At 45.0% G+C, this 19,340-nt stretch overlaps 2 protein-coding genes across 3 annotated transcripts in view; one reads left to right on the top strand and one right to left on the bottom strand.

Annotated features, from left to right (window-relative positions):
• LOC115768007 (GAS2-like protein pickled eggs) overlaps positions 1–19,340 on the bottom strand; it is a 78,105-nt gene that overhangs the window by 4,554 nt on the left and 54,211 nt on the right. For both annotated transcript variants that reach the window (XM_030712416.1, XM_030712417.1), the window contains exons 5-9: positions 5,380–5,576; positions 4,662–4,780; positions 4,308–4,594; positions 891–998; positions 197–387 (exon numbers count right to left, since the gene is read on the bottom strand). In XM_030712416.1, the coding sequence (XP_030568276.1) occupies positions 197–387; positions 891–998; positions 4,308–4,594; positions 4,662–4,780; positions 5,380–5,576 (902 nt within the window). The remainder of the gene's footprint in view (positions 1–196; positions 388–890; positions 999–4,307; positions 4,595–4,661; positions 4,781–5,379; positions 5,577–19,340) is intronic.
• LOC115768008 lies at positions 9,007–12,103 on the top strand. The gene is made up of 3 exons (XM_030712419.1): positions 9,007–9,076; positions 9,155–11,667; positions 11,730–12,103. The coding sequence occupies exons 2-3, from the start codon at positions 9,172–9,174 to the stop codon at positions 11,982–11,984; spliced, it is 2,751 nt and encodes a 916-aa protein (XP_030568279.1). The 5' UTR covers positions 9,007–9,076; positions 9,155–9,171; the 3' UTR covers positions 11,985–12,103.

The raw sequence follows: 19,340 nt of genomic DNA on the forward strand, positions 1-19,340 counted from the left end.
CATCATTATCCGGCTTTATGCATGCAATTAGCGGGGCGATAACAACTTAATGCATGGCACATAATGGGCCGCGTTTTCAATTGCAGCAGTCGTCGCGGCAGGCGGAGTGGAAGTGGAGCAAAGTGTTGTTTAGCTGGCGTTTAACCTGCTACCCCGTCCATCGGAGACGGGAGATGGAACAGTTCGATTCACTTACCGTTCGTATATCACATGCGCCTTGTGCAGCTCAATGCCGTTGCCGGAATTGCCTGTGTTGCGGGTCATCAGACGTGCCTGGATCGAGCTGCGGTGCTGGGCACGGCACCGGCAAGGATCATGCTTGTCCAGGTAATGGGAGAGCGTGTCCCAGCCGCCGCCCACGCGCACCATCACATGCGATCGTAGTATCTGCAGACAAATGGAAGATGTGATACGATTGGTTATTTGAGCGTGAATATGGAAACACGATGCACGAAGAAGACACGATAGGATATATTATTTTGGTGTTTACTTGATTAACATTTAGTTTAGAGTTTGACCAAAAATTAGACAAGAAATTAAGGCAAAAATTATCCGCAAGTTTAGCCAAGAGTTCAATTAGCAGCTGAACAGTAAGTTATGCTGGATTTCTTTGCGTAAGAAATCCACGATTTTAGCCGAGAGTTTAGTTAAAGTTAAGCCGTGAATTAAGCTAAAAGTTATCAGCAAGTTTAGCTGCGAGTTTAGCCGTAAGTTTTGACGAAATATTAGACCGGAAAATTCGAAAGTTATCGGTAAGATTAGCTGAGATTTGAGTCTGCAATATTAACCGATACGTTTAGCCAATATTTTAGCCGTATTCTCAGTCGAAAGCTTAGCCAGGCGCTTGGCCGGAAGTTAAGTTAACCGTCTACCCTGCAGATTTGACTTACCCGCACAAAGATGAGCACTTTGGTGTCGCCAATGCGATATTTGCCCTCGGAGACGCGCACCATGGGAAACTGCGAGGGGCATGTACATTTCTCCACCAAATCTCTGACCTGCACATATACCAAAATTTGTGTCAAATGTTGCATGCATGTATATATTATATGTGTGTGTGTGTGTGTGTGTGTGTGTGTGTGTGCAGAGGGCGGGCAGCCAAAGGCTGACCCCGCAGGCCATTGCATAAGTTCAAGTCAAGAAGCCAACGACTATTTTGGAATCGGAATCCGCGCGGCGGCATCGCAATTCGCTTTCCACTGCATAAATTCACGCGCTGCCATTGTCCGAACAAATGATCAAACAAATGAGCGGAACAACCAAAACGAGCCAAAGACACCAACTCCGCGGCCCAGACCAGTCCCAGACCCAAACACAAAGAGAGACAGAGGCCAGAGCTGCAGTCAGGCCCCAGAGCAGAGCAACTGGCTCGCTTTGGATCGTGTCTGTAGGGAGTCGGCGTTGCTTGGCTACTGTGTCGCTGCCTTTGACAGGCCTTTTTGCTGGGCTGCTAGCTTTCAGGCAACAGCGAGGGGTATGGTGGAGTGGGAGAGGGAGGGGGCTGGGTGCAACAGCCAAAACGCATTTGCACCTTTGAACTTCGCTAGTTAGTTAGCCAGCCTGAAGCTGGCGCAGTTTGTCGAGTTGCATTCGTGGCCAAGTGGGAACTGTGCCACAGCTGCAATCCGTCCCCGCTGGACAGGGGTGAATGGCGAGCGGGTGGGGGGTGGGCGTAGCTTGTGGCAAGACGACATCACAATAAATCTAACATGGCGATAAGCCAGCAAAATGATCTGGCAGTGGTGCGCAGATTTGCAAACGACAACGAGCGGGCAACCTGGGAAGAGGGGTGAGTGGCAGGGGAAACGGCGTGACTGTGACGCATGCAAGATTAGCCGACGCTGTGATCCTGGTCTGGGCCATAAATTGCAAGCACAAGCAGCAGCAACAGCAACAACAACAGCAGCAACAACAGCTACAACAATAGCCACAGCAACAGCAATGACTACAGCAATAGTCACAGCAGCAACAGCAACAACAACATCAGCAACATCAGCAGCAACAGCAATAGTAACAACAACAGCAACAACAATGACCAAAGCAGCATCAATCGCAATAGCAACTACAAGAGGAGGCACAAGCACAGCAACAGCAGCAGCAACAGCAATAGTAACAACAACAGCAACAACAATTGCCTGAGCAGCGTCAATCGCAACAGCAACGACTACAGCAGCAACAACAACAGCAGCAGCAACAGCAATAACAACAGCAAAAGCCACCACAGCAACAGTAACAACAATTGCCACAGCAGGATCAATCGCAGCAGCAACAACAAGCGAAGGCGCAAGCACAGCAACAGCAGCAGCGACAGCAACAACAGCAATAGTCACAGCAACAACAACAGCCACATCAGCATCAATCGCAACAACAAGAGGAGGCACAAGCACAGCAACAGCAACAGCAATCGCAACAGCAACAACAACAATGTTGACGACGCGGACGTGCCAAACGGCAGCGACAAATGATTCGTGGCGTGGTTTGCAACAGTTGCTGCTGCTGCTGTAGCTGTGACTGCTGCCGTGGTGGCACATCATTTGATTTTCGACAAGTTGTTGAGGCTATTTGCTGATTTGGCTGCCGCTGCTGCTGCTGCAAACAAATTGATTGGCTGACTGAGTGATCCGACCAGGCGACTCGGCGACTCGGCGACTCTGTCCGCCCGCCGGGCCACTTTGTTGGCGTTGTTGTTGCTGCTGTTGTTGCTGTTGCTGCTGTTGCCTGACAATGTTTTGGGCAGCATGTGGCGCTGCGTGTTAGCCAGCAAAGCGCCATGGCACGTTCATGTCCATGTTGCGTCCAATAAATGCGCAACGATTTATCCATCCATCCATCCATCCATCGAGCAGCTGTCTATCGTAAGCCGCGCTTCGTAGTCAATGTTGCTGGCGGCGTGAGGAAATGTTTGCATGGCTTTTCATTAGTTTTCCGATTTGCCTGGCTGACTGCTCCTCAATCCTTGGGCGCTCGCTGTCCATTGTCCGCTCTTTGTTATATGTTGCTGCTGCATGTTGCTGTCGCCGCATGTTGCTCGCAGTCACACTTGCAATTACCATTGACAATTGCGATTGCAGTAATTGTTGTTGGCACATCTGGCGCCAGCGGAAAACGATGCGAGTCCGAACGGAACGGAACGGGCGCGAATGAAACGCCTCGAACATCTTGTCAAATTAATTAACAATATGTTGAGGGCCCGTGACATAAGCATTGCCAATCGCCAATCAGCAATTGTTTGCCAAATACTTGACATGTTTGCCAGCGCTAACGATAAATCGAATAATCGATAGGCGCTCCAATATCGATAGGTGCACTAAAATGGCTTCGGTAATAGAAGATTTTGGTGATAGGAAATCATATTAAACTGCTTTTAGACAAATTTGGAATGTTTGAAAGTGTTCGATACTCTCCTTACCTAATTATCGATAAATTTCGATTATTATTAAGGCCTTTAATTCCTTCGTTTGTTTTCCACATTAAAAGTCTTAAAGCACAAAATAGAAGTTATCGATATTTTTTCAATAAATTTCGATTATTAGAACTGGTTTCTTTGGAAACATAAATTGATCAAGCTAACGATATATTTTTCTATGGCCCAACACGCGAGTAATCGATATTTTCCGATAACGCGTACCTTTCCTCACAATCGATCAATTCCGATTATTAGTCCTATATAATTTATATATCTCTGAAGCTAAATCCCAGAGTAATCGATAACTTTGATGATGAGTGCAGTCATTGTTTAAACATTTCAATTCGATAAACATGTTCGAGATCTCACTCACCAATAATATTAAGAAACAAATTGAACAGTTGAAGCTCATGCATGGCTCTTGGTAAACAAAGATCACGACTTAATGCAAGTAGATTATTTTTGGCTAGGTAATACATATCCGTTTTTAGGCAAAAGTCGACACAAAATCGTCTAAGCAATTATCCATTGCATTTGTTTTTCGACTCGACTTGTTGTTGTTGTTGTTGTTTGCTTTTGATTTGTTTTGCCCAAGTTTGAAACTGGAAAACTTAGCCGTGGCTAAAAATGGACATGAGAAAAGTAGCTACAACAACCAACAACGACAACAATAACAAAAAGTCGTGAGGTCCGCTGCCACACAAAAAAAAAAAAAAAAACGAAACAAAAATAAATAAAAGAGAAAACACAGCGCCACGTCAAGAAAACCTAAAGAAAAGCAGCAGCAGCAGCAGCAGGAAAAATCAGCTGGAAAATGACATCAACAGCGAGCGCAATTAGGGCCGCGAGCTGGGCAGACTTTGGCCTGAGCCGTGGCTTGGAGCATGCCCCACTTACTTACCATCTCGTCGAGACTCTTCAGATCGTTCGTTATGATCTGGGGCTGTGGCCCGTACATAAGCATCGGGTCCTTGTCGTGCTCATCCTCGTTCTCGGTGTCGCTGTCATAGAGATCCGTCTCGATGGCGGCACACTCTGAGCCGATCGGCGGCGTCTCCGTTTGGGTGCCGCTCTCCGAGCAGCCGTTGTTCGTCTGTGTGCCGCAGCCAACGCCGTTCGCCTTGTTATCGGCCGCGATTTCGCGATCGATTTGTCGCTCCATTTGGACCAGCATCGGCGCCAACATGCCTATCGATAAATTTGCACACATATCGATCAGTTGGGCTGATCGATAACATCATGTTGTTGCACTTACCAAACTTGGCGCCACGCCTGGCCACCTCCAGCAGGCAGAGGATCACATGCTTCTCATTCTTGCGCATGATCAGATCGTCCGTTTCGAACAATAGGCACTCGATGATTTTAAGGCTCTTTCTGCAAATGACAAATCGTTAGTCAATCAATAATCAGCGATCAGCGATCACTGATCAGGTATTTTCTTCAACTTATTTGATAATAGATTCTTGTTAAAGCATATCAAAGTTCATCAGTTACTGAGGGATGTTAAGTTAAGGATCAAAGCACGCAGGCGATCGCTGATCTTTAAAAAAAAACTGAAGCATACTAAAACAAATCTTGAATCAATCTTCATTATTCAATCTCGTTGAGGATCATGCCATAATGTCTATCATTGATAAATAATTAACTTATTTTCAAACATTTCTCTAATTGTATTGATCTTAAAATAATACATATATTCTGTAACAATCAACAAAAAGTTGATCAAGTAATCAATTAAAGATAGCTGAGAAGCTGAATGCCAAATCCTAATACTTAGAACTAGTTGAGAATTATATTGATCGCATAGAAGTCTGTCGATCGTTGTGAACTGACGAGTCGATATGTGCGCTAGAAGCAGTTGAGAATTTTGACCTTAAATATGCTAATTTGTGGATTATAGCTAAGTATGTAAAAGATGTGGATCTATGTAGAACTAGCTGTGATTCGTATGTTGTAGTTGGGTTAAGACTCACCTGCACCAGGTTATAAAGTTGGACACATTGTCGCGGGCAAAGAAGGTGCCGCTCTTGGCCGCGGGCAGATAATGCACATTGCCCAGGGCGAGTATCGGTCCGGCCAATCCGGAAGTCATTGAGCGTGTCATTGATTTGTTGCGCGCCTGTCGCCGGGCCAAATAGTCCTCTGCCGCTTGCCGCACATAATTTGCGTGCTAAAAACAAATTAAAGAGCGCAACAACAATAAATTAGACACAAAGGCGACAACAACAACAAAAACAACAACAATCGCGCCGAGACGCATCGCAAGTGAAAGTCAAAAATATTTTGGCTTATTTTAAAGCGCGACAAATATCTAGAAAAAGTTTATTTTTAAAGAGTCACAAGAATTTAGCGCGGCATTTTTAGGCTGACGGCAACTGAACAGATCGCCAACGGGGCAGCTGCACCAGCTCCCCCTCCCCCAGCCACGCCCCTCTCCCCGCCAGAGCAGGGTCTACGCGTCAGTTGGACTGATTGCAACGAGCTGAGCGTTGGGCCACAAACGGCAACCAGGCCAGGGCACAGGAGCTGGCATCATCCGAATGATGGCGCCGCAATGTTATGCATAATTAATTAACACGCAGCCCAACACCCATCCCCATCCCCCTCCAACTAGCCGCCAAATCCGAAAGACTCACTTTGGGGCACAGCTCACTATTCTAATTGCAAACACTCGTCACTCATCAGTCATTTGGCCAGCACATAATTTGTGAATGGGCGGGCCTAGCTGAATATGTGGCACACATACTTCACATATTTGCCACTCAGCTACAATGTAGATCACTGCGATTCTGCATAACAGTATCATCGAGCTACAACTAGTTGGGAATTATAAGGGAATAATAGGTGTACTCGATCATCCAAATATACAATCTGCCAGTATGTGGATAACAGCGAACTCATTAACTAGAACTAGTTGGGAATGAGCTATAACTATTTGGGAATTTGATTGAAACTTACTCCATCTTCTACATACACGATCTGCCGGTATATGAACTCAGGACAGCAATCGTTTCCTCGCATAGGTGAACTATTTTAAGTGTGGATCAATGTGACCAATGCGCTTATGACAGCACCTCTGCGTTATAACTAGTTGTGAATTATAAGCAAATAATGAGTGCCTATCTGTGTATCATTTGAGATGTCAGAGATGTCAGCTAAAACTTGTTGCGAAGCCGTGTGCTTGACTAGGAATATATTAATATAGAAATTAATATAAAAGTACATATATTCTGTGATGTGGAAAACTTTATCCAAGGAAAACCGAAAACTTTAGGCAGACTAAATATCGTAACTGCTTAGTTTAGTAAATATTCTTATTGGAACACAAGTAGAACACAAGTTCTCAGTCTAGTTAAGTAGGCAAACTTTGAAATCAAACCTTGAATTGCGATCGATAATTTCAACTCTCAAACAATGTGTAAACACTTTAAATCCAGTTGCAGGCCTGCAGATCAAGCTGTTTTTCAACACTGTCACACTTGTCGCCTTCTCGTTGGACGCCCGCGCATGCGGCCCGTTAGCAAAAAAAAAAAGCTGACGCCGCTTTTTGAGGTTATGTCATCAAGATTGGCGCGCGTCGCTTATTTAATGTTATGCGATCCGATCCGATCCGTTCGATTTGAAGGCGCTGCTTGGCACGACGAAAGGCAACAACATGCAACAAATGGGAACGACGTGTCATGCATTTCCATTTCAATTTCCATTTCCATTTGCATAGATCATTCCATATTCATTTATGCACATTTTTGTAATAATTTAATATTTAAACAATTTCAATATTTCCCGCTCTCGTGTCGCCTATTATTTATTATTTATTATTTATTTTTGTTTTCTTCTTTATTATATTTTATGGCTATCTCCACAAACTGCATTCAAAGTGCTTTATTTGGTGTTTATTGTTTCACCGTTTCGTACGTATACCCTAAACCCAAACAAGGGCATCATCGCGGGCTGCTGACGTCTGGCGTCTGACGTCTGATGATAAATGCCGCAGGTGGGCGTGGCATTATAGCAATTTGCCTATTGTCATTAAATGGAATGCATCGAGCATGAGCAATTATATATGTATATACTTACTTATAAATGTGGATACATATCGTTTGTTGCCGTCAAAAGTTGGCACTTCTGGCAACTTGCAATTGCATGAAAATTAACGGATTAAATTGGCAGCACTTCACATTCAATATTTTGACCAGGTGGCATCACTGACATGGTTATAGAGCATTTAGAAGTCATGTCTGCTCCAGCAGCTGAGCCAGACACAGACAGAAGACGCCCACGATGCATTTTTGGCCCGAGGCGTTAAATAGGTCTGAATCTTCGCGCTGCGCTACCCACGGTCGGGCATTCGGCCTTGTGCACGCCAAATCAAATTTTACAATTTATTGCCTATAGACAATAATACAATATTGAGCTGAGTCAGCCTTTGGCTTTTTGGTAGCGCATCGCAGCTTCGGCTAGAACCGAGACCATAATTCAAATTCAAATCGAATTCGAAGCTGTGTGTGGTGCATGTGCCTTGACGTTAAACGTGCCTCGGTGCGGCTTCACTTGTTGTTGCTGTTGCCTCCACTAAGCTGCATCAGATTTTCACTTTCGAAATTGTTATTATGACATCACACAATCTCTCATGCTGCGCGGCACGTGCCAAAGTTTCTGTGATTTGTTTTGATTAAGCCAGTGTTGAACAACGATGGCACTCGATATGCATCTATGCATTTAATGGAGCTGCGCTGCTCGGTTCCACTCCAGTTCAGGACCCAAGCGCAGGAAGCCTTGACCCTTCGAGGCTAGATATTAGTGTTGGGCAAATTTCTAAGGTGCGATGCACTTGCAGAGCCTTCCAGGCTCACGTGATATGAGTACCAATCAAAATGAGTGCTGGGTAACACTCCAGACAGCTAACTAACAATATGACTTATTTTGTTGCGTTAATTTGATAAAGTATAAAGCATGGATATAAAGGATGCACTTGCCAAGGCTTTCCATCGACTGAACAGTGTTGGCGATATTTGTTAGGGACCTAGGCGCTAAGTAGAAATGAGCCGAGCCTGATTATTGCACCTATCGATATTAGTGTTGAGAAAGTCTTGAAGGCGCACGCAACAAACAGTTTGGAATCCGGATTATGTAAAGCCCACACTTATCATTGCAAGTGCCGGATAATTGTGTAAAGTTCACAAGCAGACTAGCTAGTAAATGTGGCAAAGTTTTCGACAGTCAAGTGTTGAATAACGACGCCATTTGTTATACAGCTTTGCTTTGGCTAGAGATGAGTTCATCATGTGCACTCAAAATGGAACAATGCCCGCGAGGATTTCCGGGCCGTGCGAGGTCGAGCGTGTTAACCAAAATCTCTTCTGCAACATTTTCGATCAGTAATTTTAATTTCAACAAGATGCCGATCAGTATCGAGCCGAGCCAAGGCATATGCAAGTGCCAATTGGTGTTATGGCAACGCAGGCTCTCGAAAGCCAGGTGAAAACAGTGTTGGGCAACGCGCAATTTGATGCGCACCGGATGTGCCCTGGAACTTTTTGACAACGTCATAGCCGGTAGCCATATCCTTCCTTTTGAATTAAAACCCTTCGCAAGCTCACATCGTAACCGGCAAAAATTATCCTTCCATTTTGAATTAATACCCTTCGCAAGCTCGAATCGTTCTCAAAAGTAAGTGCGAGAATGTTCTTAGCTCTGTGCTTTCCTTTCGAAATTCATTGCAATTTGTATATTTATAATTTCTCAAAGGTAGCCGCTGCCTCAATATGAATCCATTCAAGGCTACTACTAATGAGGGGAATAACAATCAGTTGGTCGAGGCTCAGACACTGTCCCGTGCAGCCCGAGCGATTCGCGCCTTCTACACAAATCCGACCATGGCCGCTTTGCTAGCTGCCATCGTTGCGGCCTCCCAGGAAGGGGAGGGCATCGTGCGTCAGCCGCAGCTTCCGATTGGCCAATATATGGACTTCTTTATGCGCCATTGCATCCAGCTGCCGGCCGCCCATGTGCTCTCCCGCACGGTACATGTGAATGCGACCGTTTTCCTAACACATTGCGCCAGGGTCTGCAGCAAACGTGAGCTAGCCGGGCGTTTGCTTCCAGAGAAGGAAGACCTGGCCGAAAGTCGGCCATCGGAGGGAGGACATCGTGGCCACGAGAATAGCGACAGTCGTCATCCAGCGAATTCTCCATTCAATTATGTGATGAAACCAAAACCATTTACGGTAATGTGCGACGAGGAGCGCTTCAGTCGCAAGCATATGCAATATAAGCCAGTTCGTGAACCGCCCGTAAACAGTACGGATTATGCAGTGCATCCCTTGTGGCGGGGCATACAGCTGGTCGATGCGTCAGATCCGAATGCTGTTGACTTCAAGGGTAACTATAAGCTGTTCACCTACCATATGGATTCCACGTCGAACACGCTGATGCCGGACATTCCCTTTCGGTCCAGGCAGTTCTCCAGTCGCCGCAACATGCTCGCGATCATAGACGACGTCGAGAGCAGCGCCGTAGCGTTCCGCCATCTGCAGTCGGCGAGGAATAACGAACTGGACGAGGACTCGGACATGGCAGAGTCGATAATGTTCGAACGGCCCATTAATAACATGAACATCTCGGATATGTCTTCCGAGTCGGACGAGCTGGGCGTGCGGACCAGCAGGGCCATTAAGGTGGAGCAATGGAATGTCGCCGACGAGAGCTCTGTCAGCAAGTTGGAGGCCTGGCAACACGCCTTCGTGAGCCGCGTCCTCAAGGCTAAATCAGCGGTCGGACCGGTCGAAGTGAAGTCTGAACCAACGGACGATTGTGATAAGAAGCCTGAATCGTCGGACAGTTCAGCTCGGTTCCTTGATATTCCAAGAAGTAAACCGATTAGGGCAACGCCGACGTCCTCCGACTCATCCGCAGACGAATCGATTGCCGAGGAGCTAAGCAGCAACGCCTTGCCGACCAAAGAGATTGGCGACGATGAAGATCCGGACTCGCCGTTCAATCCCAATGTGAAGGGCGAACATCAAGGAGCAGCGTTCAGCGTTATACCCCTCGCCGGCGTCAGGGATCTGAAGCTGTTCTCCTACAACACCAACGATGCCCGGGTGCAGCAGTTGCTGCCAGTTTTGCCACGCACCAAGTTTCAGGTTCAAGCCAAGGCTAATGCCCAGGCAGCGCAGATCCATGGGAGCACGTCGCTGATGGACATGCAGAGCTACCTGGAGGCGCGTTTGTTGAAACTACAGCGGAACCTCGAGGAGCCGTGCAGCAGCGAGGCAGCGAACAGGCTGCGCCTCGAAATGATCCAGATTCGGCGGGAGCTCATCAATATTCAGCCAGATTCGGAGGAGTCTTCCGACATGGATGTGGAGCCGGCAGCCTTGACGTCCAGCCGCTCCAGATCGCTACTAAACGACGCACTGGACAACATGTTACGCAACATTAGCCGCGACAAGGCAACTGCCATGGAGCGCAGACTGACCAGAAATGTGGTTGGCTTCTTTGGCAGCACACGTCCGAATCAACGGTCCCCGTCGGTAGCCGTGGCAGTGTCGGACGAGCTCGGTCGCAAGGTCATCAAGCGTCGCCTGTCGTCGAACATCGCGGCAGCAACAGATTCGCCATTCGACTTCAAGCCCATCGAGCACAGCTCCGCGATGCCCGAGAAGCGTCGCTGCGAGGAGCCACCGACTCACCCAAGTCCCCACACACCCCATGATGATGTGCCCAATAATATGACCTTGGCCAGCACGCTCACTAGCATGACCAAGGTCAAGGCCGACCTGCGGGTGGCCCAGCATCAGCTACGGATACGCATGTTGACGATACACGGGCGTCTGGAGGAGCCGTGCACCAGCAAGGATGCGCATAGATTGCACGAGGAGTTAGCTGGTATACGCGAAAAGCTGGCGACGATTGCTGAGGCACTTGATGCAACTATTCCGGACGGCTCCTCGGACATGGACTTGGAGGTTTCGACAACGGACTGCGATGATCAGAATGTGCAGCCAAATGAGCCGGAGGCTCTGCAGCTTGCCGCCACGAACGAGCCGCAGGACATTGATTTTAATGAATCTGGTTTTTTAGATAGCTCGCGCTTGGATCAGACGCTGCCAAGGTCGCCGACTGGACTCAGTTTCCTGGAGAGCACTCGCCTGGACGAGCGGCCGCAGCGTCCAGCAGCGGAGGACTCCAGCCATAGGTCGGATCAGCCATTACCTGCCGACTCGGGCGTTGTCTCAGCCGATGTGAGCGACCAAGTGGTGAGTATGCATAGCAGCTTAAGCATATTGGCCAGTTTTGGCTTACGCTTCTTTGCCCACAGACTCCATCAACGCTCCAACAAAGCGGGCATATGGACGCGGACACAATCGTGAAGGAGCTGGATGGGATGGAGCGTCAGGCAGAGCTGGAGGCCAAGTCGCTTGCGGAAGAGACAGCGGAAAGTGAACAGAACGATGTTGACGACTTCGAAGATGAAGATAAACACCAAGCGTCAGTGCGTCATTCGACGAGGCTTCACAATCAGCCCGAAGTGAATGAAGTCTGCGATGCTATGGAAGATCAGTCCGACTCGTAGATTAGACATTAAGTACTGGCCTCTCCGGACTAAAATCCTAATCCAAAGCCAAATTCTCGGATTCATGTAAATAAGTTAAGACGCAACGCTGCCAAAAATGAGCTTAAAGTAAATCTCTTCTATGCAATTATCGGCATGTATATATATATATTAATATTAAATTAATTATGTATTATTATATTTTTTATATTTCATTCAGACAATCTTCCTTTTTGTTTGGCAATTATCCAACTTTTTGCCAGTTTTGTTCAAATGTTTTCATTTTTCAAACACATTTTGAACATTCGCTTGTTAAATAACTTTTTAAATGTTTATAATTTAATTTAACTTTATAATGTAATATATTAATGTATGTATTTAAATTTTTAATTTTAAATTATTTAACTTTGACGTTATTTTAAATTTATTGATATTATTATATATTTATTGTATATATCACTTTGTATATAGCTTTTAGTTCAAATATATAATTAATTTGCAAAGAATTACAGATTTTTTGCCCTACCCTAAGGTAAGTATAGTCGCATATATATTAATATATAGATAATATATTAATGATATCAACCGATTTCAAGTAAGCAGAATCCGAATATAGTATATGATAAACGTTATGGGTTACAAGATGATAGACATTAGATTCTAGATACTAGATACTATATACTAGGTACTAGACACCAGATGCAAGATGCAAGATACAAGATGCTAGATACTTGATTCTTGCTATATATCTATATCATCTAGCTCTGTAAGAAATATAGTTTGAAAAGTGAAATGCTTTCTTGCCCGACTCGACACTTTCGATCTGCTCTTAGCCCCTCCCCGCATATCTTGCGAAGCGTATCAAATCGAACTCTTTTATCGCGTCTCTTGTCTTCAATAGGGAAACATTTGCTCTCGAAATGGAGCTTTGGCTTTTGTCGGCCATATTTGTATTCTTGCCTTGGTTTAAAGTTGAAATAAAGTCGTGGCACTTGGCATGGGTCAGAGGCCCCGTGGGCTGGGTGGGGTTGGGGGGTTGGGCGGGTGTCAGGTGTCAGGTGTCGATGCGCATATTAACGTGACTTTGCCAACACTGGCTGAGCTGCCGCAAGTGGACGCAATGTGGGCCAAGTCGATGCTGCAGCTGCAAGTTGCATGCAACAAAGCGCAAGTACGTGACATGCGGCCGATGTGTGTGCGCAGGTAAAAAAAAAAAAAAACAAAAAAAGAAAACCAAATGAAAGAGAGCGAAAGCCGTTATGGAAGCGCAAAAGATGTTGCAACACGCGCCGGGCGGCTTGTGGCATATGCCACAACGACTGCGGGCTGGGCGTGTGGGGAGGGGGCGTGGGTATCTGTCACGTAATTAGCTTAGATTTTTGCACTTTATTTCTCTGCTTCTGCCCGACCCGAATGTGTGTCAATATGACGTTAATAACATTAGGTAAAAGGCGATTGCAAAGCAAAGTCTGGCCCATAAGCGAAAAAGTATATATGTATATATATATATAATATACATATATGAATAGGTATTTGTAGCCGTAATGCTCGTAACAGCTTTTTGCTTCCGCGAAAAAAACCCAAATTAAATCAAACAAAATTAAAGCGAACTGCAAAAAACGAAATACAAAATGACATTGCAAAATAAAAAGAAGAAGAAAAAAACAGCAGCAGCAAAATAAAAAAATCTTATACGAACAATGAGATTTATATTAAATATATAAAAAAAATATACAATTTCACCAGATACCCTAGGCTCCAAGCACGAAGGACTTTGACTTTGCAACAACACATAGTGTCTATATACAGTACAGCATGTATATATAGCATAGTGTATATATATATATATATATACATATATAGTACACAAGATCTTACGAGAGTAAACCATATTAAATAGATAAATGTTTTTTGCTTTTTTACAAACTACAAAAACTAATTGGACCATTGTGAATGCTTTAAAAATATACTCAAGCTCGTAATTGGGATTATATAAATTCAAGAATTCAACATTTTTTAATAGATATAGTGTCACGATCTAGAAAATACTTGGTGCAAATTTCCAGCAACAACATAGAATTGTGCTTAAACAAGCAGCTTACTTGAAGGCAATCCTTCCGATTGACAGCTATATACTATTCTGTCCCGATCTAGCTGACTGATATGCATATATTCAGATATTCAGATATATATATATATATATATATATATATGCAGCAGCAAGAGCTTTCAGCCAGATGAATAAGCTTGGCTTCTTGTTAAAATGCGCGTTGCATATTTGTTGACAATATCAATGTATTGCCCTGTATAGGGTATCAGCATACCCTGCACATGGCGCACGCGGCTGCAAGGTATAAGCGACTACACACACCCACACACATGCTAATCACATGTGTGTGTGTGTGTGTGTGTGTGCGTGTGGGCCGCTGACTTGGCCGACGCCTAAGCGGATTTGCTGTCAAAAAAATAACTTATTTCGCATTGTGTTGGCTGTCTTTGAGCTGGTCGCAGGCAGGGCGGCTGTTAAGTGGGCGGGGCAGCAGGAGGGGGGTGGGGTTGGCTCAAAGAGCTGAGTCTAATAGAGCGAAGTGGACTTGCCACCGATTTTATTCAGATAGCCGCCATTGGCCGCAGCTCTAACACCCAGCACGGCCAGCAAGACACGAGGTTTGTTTCGGTTTTTTTTGGCTTTTGTTTTTTTTTGTTTTTGCTGTTTTCAACTCAATCAAAATCACAAAATCAAGAGAAGAAAAAAACTGTCCACGCTGTTCCATTCAAAATCATATTTTAAAGGCCGTGTCGACAGCAACAACAACAACAACAACAACAACTGAGTTTATTTGTTATTGTCTGTTTAAGATACCCTGTAATCCATTGAAACTGTTTGTGTGTGTGTGTGGGGGGGGGGGGGGGGGGGGGGGGGGGGGGGGGGGGGGGGGGGGGGGGCAGCATCGCCGAGCACATATTTTCTTGATCATGTCTGGTAACAAGAGCTAGAAAACTTGCCTTAACTTGAAAGAGAGCTTGTTCTCGATATCTTCCTCAACGTTCATGTTATCGATAAATATCGATTTTAGCACATAAGCCGAGGATGGACCAAATTTGGCTTGTAGATTCACGCGTACCTTGGATACCTTCTTCCGATTCTCCATTAAATGGCAAAAAACTCATATTTAAAAGTGAAAGTATTTAAAGCTGGCAGCTGGGCTTAGGGTATCTTCTAGTCGGACATTGGTGAGCGCTCTTTTATGATTTCTTTCTTGGGAGTTCAAGGTTCTCATGGACAACAACTTCCTCGTAGCTAACTAGCTGTGTCTCTCTTTTGGCCAGTTGGCAATGATAGATCGCTGCCAAATGATTGTTGCAACAACAACAACAACAACAACAACAACAACAACAGCAGCAGCAGCAGCAACAGTTGCTGCTAAAGATCTGTGTATTGGTTGAGTCGGTCACCTGCTCGGGGGCCCCGCTTTTGATCTTGGCCATAGAAACTTATGAATTTGATTGGGCTGTTTTTTTTTTCTTCTCTCGTTCCCTTCATCTCCTCTTCTTGTTTTTTTGGCCAAACGTTAACGGTATTTCCATAATGCCATAGAAGGCGTTTTGTTTGCCAAAGTTTGTTGGCCCCGTTCGTCCGTCCGCTCGGCTCGCTCAGGTGTGGGAAACGACCATGGCCAAAAGATCGATGAGATGAGATCACTGATCGATAGTCACCATATATATATATATATGTGTGTGTGTGTTTGTGTGTGTGTGTGTGTGTGTGTGTGTGTGTGGGCATAGCTAATATAACTGCAGATATGCAATTGGTAATTGATACGAGTTGGCAGCTTGTGGGAACTGACTGCAGCCAGAGCCAGAGCCAGAGCCAGAGTCAGATCAAAGATCTATGACACAATTTGCCACAGATCAGGAATTACTACGATGCAACATATGCCTGCAGCATTCGAAGGGGGGAGGAGGAGATCGTCAAGAATTTATTATGCAGTAGTAACTATTGCGAGCTCGTAAAGTGAAAACGAAATTCTTTTCTTATTTCAAAGCACTGAGGCAGAAGAAAAAATAACAGCCGCAACTCCTAAGAATGGAAAGTATTCAAATAGAGCATTAAATCTATGAATTTTTGTAAGTATTTCTTAGATTAAGCTTGAAATTGCCAATAAATTTGATCAATATCTCGCATGGCCGAGTCGAGTGGGAAACTCTTAATATCTTACACTAAGTATTTTAAACATCGGATGACTATATCATAAAACGATATAGAGAGAATCGTTGGAAAAGTGAGTTATTGTATGGGAAAGTTTTTCCATTTTCTTCTACAATTATCTTGAGATATTCGCAAAGCCTTAAGGTACATTGCTTTGCAATGTTCGAGAAACAAATGTAGTTCAAATGTGCCGAATATATAACATACTATATAGCTTGTAGCTTCTGGATGGACGTAACTTTAAGCAGCTCGCTGGCAACTTGGCCAAATAGATCTATCTATACTATATATGCCATGCTATACTTTGCTATACACATGGCTAACAAGACAAAGCCGCTGCCAAAACAAAACTAAACTAAACCAAAGTGAACTGGTTTTTTGTTTTTCGTTTTGCTGTTGTATTTTTTATTTTTCCTCTTCTTTCTGAAAAGCCAAAACGAATTTTGAATGTGGGTGAAGTTGTTAAAAAATGTGGCAAACGCAAAAGCAAACGCGAACGCAATCGAGGCCAATCGGCCCGTGTCGGTTGGCTTCCAGAGCGACACCCTACCCCGCCCTCCATCAATGCCGTCCAATGGACCTGCCGGGCGCATATTTAGTTATAAACTTGAATTTAGACTCGGCCCAAAATTAGATAGACAGACTATGGGCCGCGGCAGTGAGAGCGCGCACCGTACGACTTCCCCCCCCCCCCCCCCCCCCCCCCCCCCCCCCCCCTCGAGACAGTTACAAATGTGGTCGCAAATGCCAAAAATAACAACAACAAATAAACCGAAAACGAAAACAAGAATGCGCGCCTTGGGAACGAAACGAAATGGCATGAAACGGATGAGACCATAAACGCTAACAAACGGTCTGGTCTATAAACCATGAACGGTAGCTCCAATTCCGTTGACAATTTACTTGATTTGCTGCGTGCTTCCTGTTACAAATTAACATATTAGCAGCGGGTTTTAGCATGTGCCTGGTAAAGTGCATGTTAGCTGGGCTTTGATATCTAAGCGTTAGATTCTTGTGATAAGCGTTGATGCATATTTTAAGTAGGTGAGAATCCGACTGCGGCATGTTTTAGCTTGTGCCTGGCAAGGTGCATGTTAGCTGGCCTGCTGTTGGATTTGCGCTAAATATATTTTTAATCATCCTGTGTACAGCTTGCAATTGCAGCTAGCGCTATATTTGTTGGCATATACAAACTTAACAAGCATTTACCAGTTGGATATACTTCCTGGTAAATTATGACAGCCCGACTGACTAATAAGCAATTTGAGCAAATGCAATTAACCTAAACAGCATGTTAAAATAATTGGCAACTTTAACAGAAATGTGACAAAACGCTCCCAAATAGGTAAACACTGGCGACAGCTAAATGTGCGTCTGGCATATAATCTTTGTGCGATCTGGCAATCTCTGTGCGGGGGAGAGTGGGAGGGGTAAGGTTGAGGGCAGAGAGTCGTGCCAATTGCCAGGCCATGTCTATTTGGCTATTTGTCCAGTTTTGGGCACAGAGCGCAAAAGCATTTCAATGCTTGCCAGGTAAATACGAGCATATGTAAATATTAATTTTATTAAACAAACGTGACGCGAACTCTTTTGTAAACGTTGACACGACAATTGCAACCCACACACACACACACGCACACGCACACACACATACATATTCGCGCTGGCTTAGATTAAACAGTGCGCGCTTTTCATATTTGGCTTTTCAATTCACAATATTTATGCCATGCAAAACTGTTGTTTATTGTGACTGATATTGGCCCCAGCTACACACAAAAGGTCGCCGCTTTGGACTTGGACGCGTTTTCAATGTTTTTGTTTTTTTTATTTTGCGCTTTAAGTTGGTGACATCGTCCGACTACGTGCAGGCGTCGCAATCGCAGTCCAAAACGGCGGCAGTCCATCAACGAGACGCATCCAAATGCGTGGGAAATGTGCGCCGGCCTTGCTTTGAAGTCGGGCCTGTTGCGGAGTCGGTTGGAAAGGCTATTTGCGGAATTTCAAAGGCAAAAACTGTGCATACTCATTGCACACACACACACACACACACACACAGCAACAATACAAACACCCGCCTTGTACATAAATTGCATGCATTTTTTGCTAGTGAAAGCTGCTTAATGTGTGTACACACTGCCCGGCATTACAACTACTGTGACCCTGTCTAGCGTAATTTGCCGGAATTACGCGCGCGCATACGCACGCACGCACACAAACACACACGAGCACACAAAGAGCCGACTCAAATTGGCATGTAACTGTCGCAAAGCGTGCACACACTGGCAACAATGTGACCCCCTGCTGAGCGCGCAATCATGAAAACCAAAACAAAGCGCGCTGCGCTGCGTATTGTGTGATTAAATTTGCAAATAAGGCTAAAGAAGCATAATTGTCACATAATAGACGCAAAACTTGGCTTGCACTTGCACGTTAATTGGCCTAAAGAAAAAAAACAACAACAACACACAAAAATAAATAAAAAATGAATCATCGGCAACAACAATTGGCGCGTTTCGTAGGCGACTCGCAACGATTTGGACTTCCTTTTTTGTGGGGCGGCCGCCACATGATTGTCGCCATTGAGACGGCACGACAACTGCAACTGCAACTGCAACGTGACGCATGAGCAGTGGCAACAATAACAAGTAAATAGTAGGGAGTGCCCGACTGGCAGATACCCTGCACCCATTGCTGAGCTCCTGCTTCGCTTAGTCTCACACTACTTCGGTGCGTATGGTCCGATCCTTATGAAGTTTTCGAGGCTTACCAATTATCATCATATTATAGGAATGTTAGGGCTTACCAAACGTACGTTATAGAAGACTACAGAGAGAGCATCCGAGAGAGAAGCGGAAATGACATGTATACCTAAAGCAGTCGGAGACGCCGCCCTCTGCTCATAACATGCACGTGCAAAAAACCATTGGACCCCTTTTATAAGAAGCAGTTGGTGGGGTAGCAGCAGCAAATGCTCTTTAACCTTTGCCCACCCTAACCCCCGGCCCCCGGCCTGCGCCGCCCATGTGGTTTCTATTTTGGACTTGTGACAAATATAGAGCGCAATCCCTAAGACGAATGACCATTAATGGAGACATTTGTGTGCGCCTAGGGGTTGGGGGGCTAAAAGTATTTATAAACATGCATGTACATATGCGTAGGTATTGACA

The sequence above is a fragment of the Drosophila novamexicana genome, unplaced genomic scaffold, assembly GCF_003285875.2.
Source record: "Drosophila novamexicana strain 15010-1031.04,08,12 unplaced genomic scaffold, DnovRS2.1 tig00001554-arrow-arrow-pilon, whole genome shotgun sequence".
Lineage (NCBI taxonomy): Eukaryota > Metazoa > Arthropoda > Insecta > Diptera > Drosophilidae > Drosophila > Drosophila novamexicana.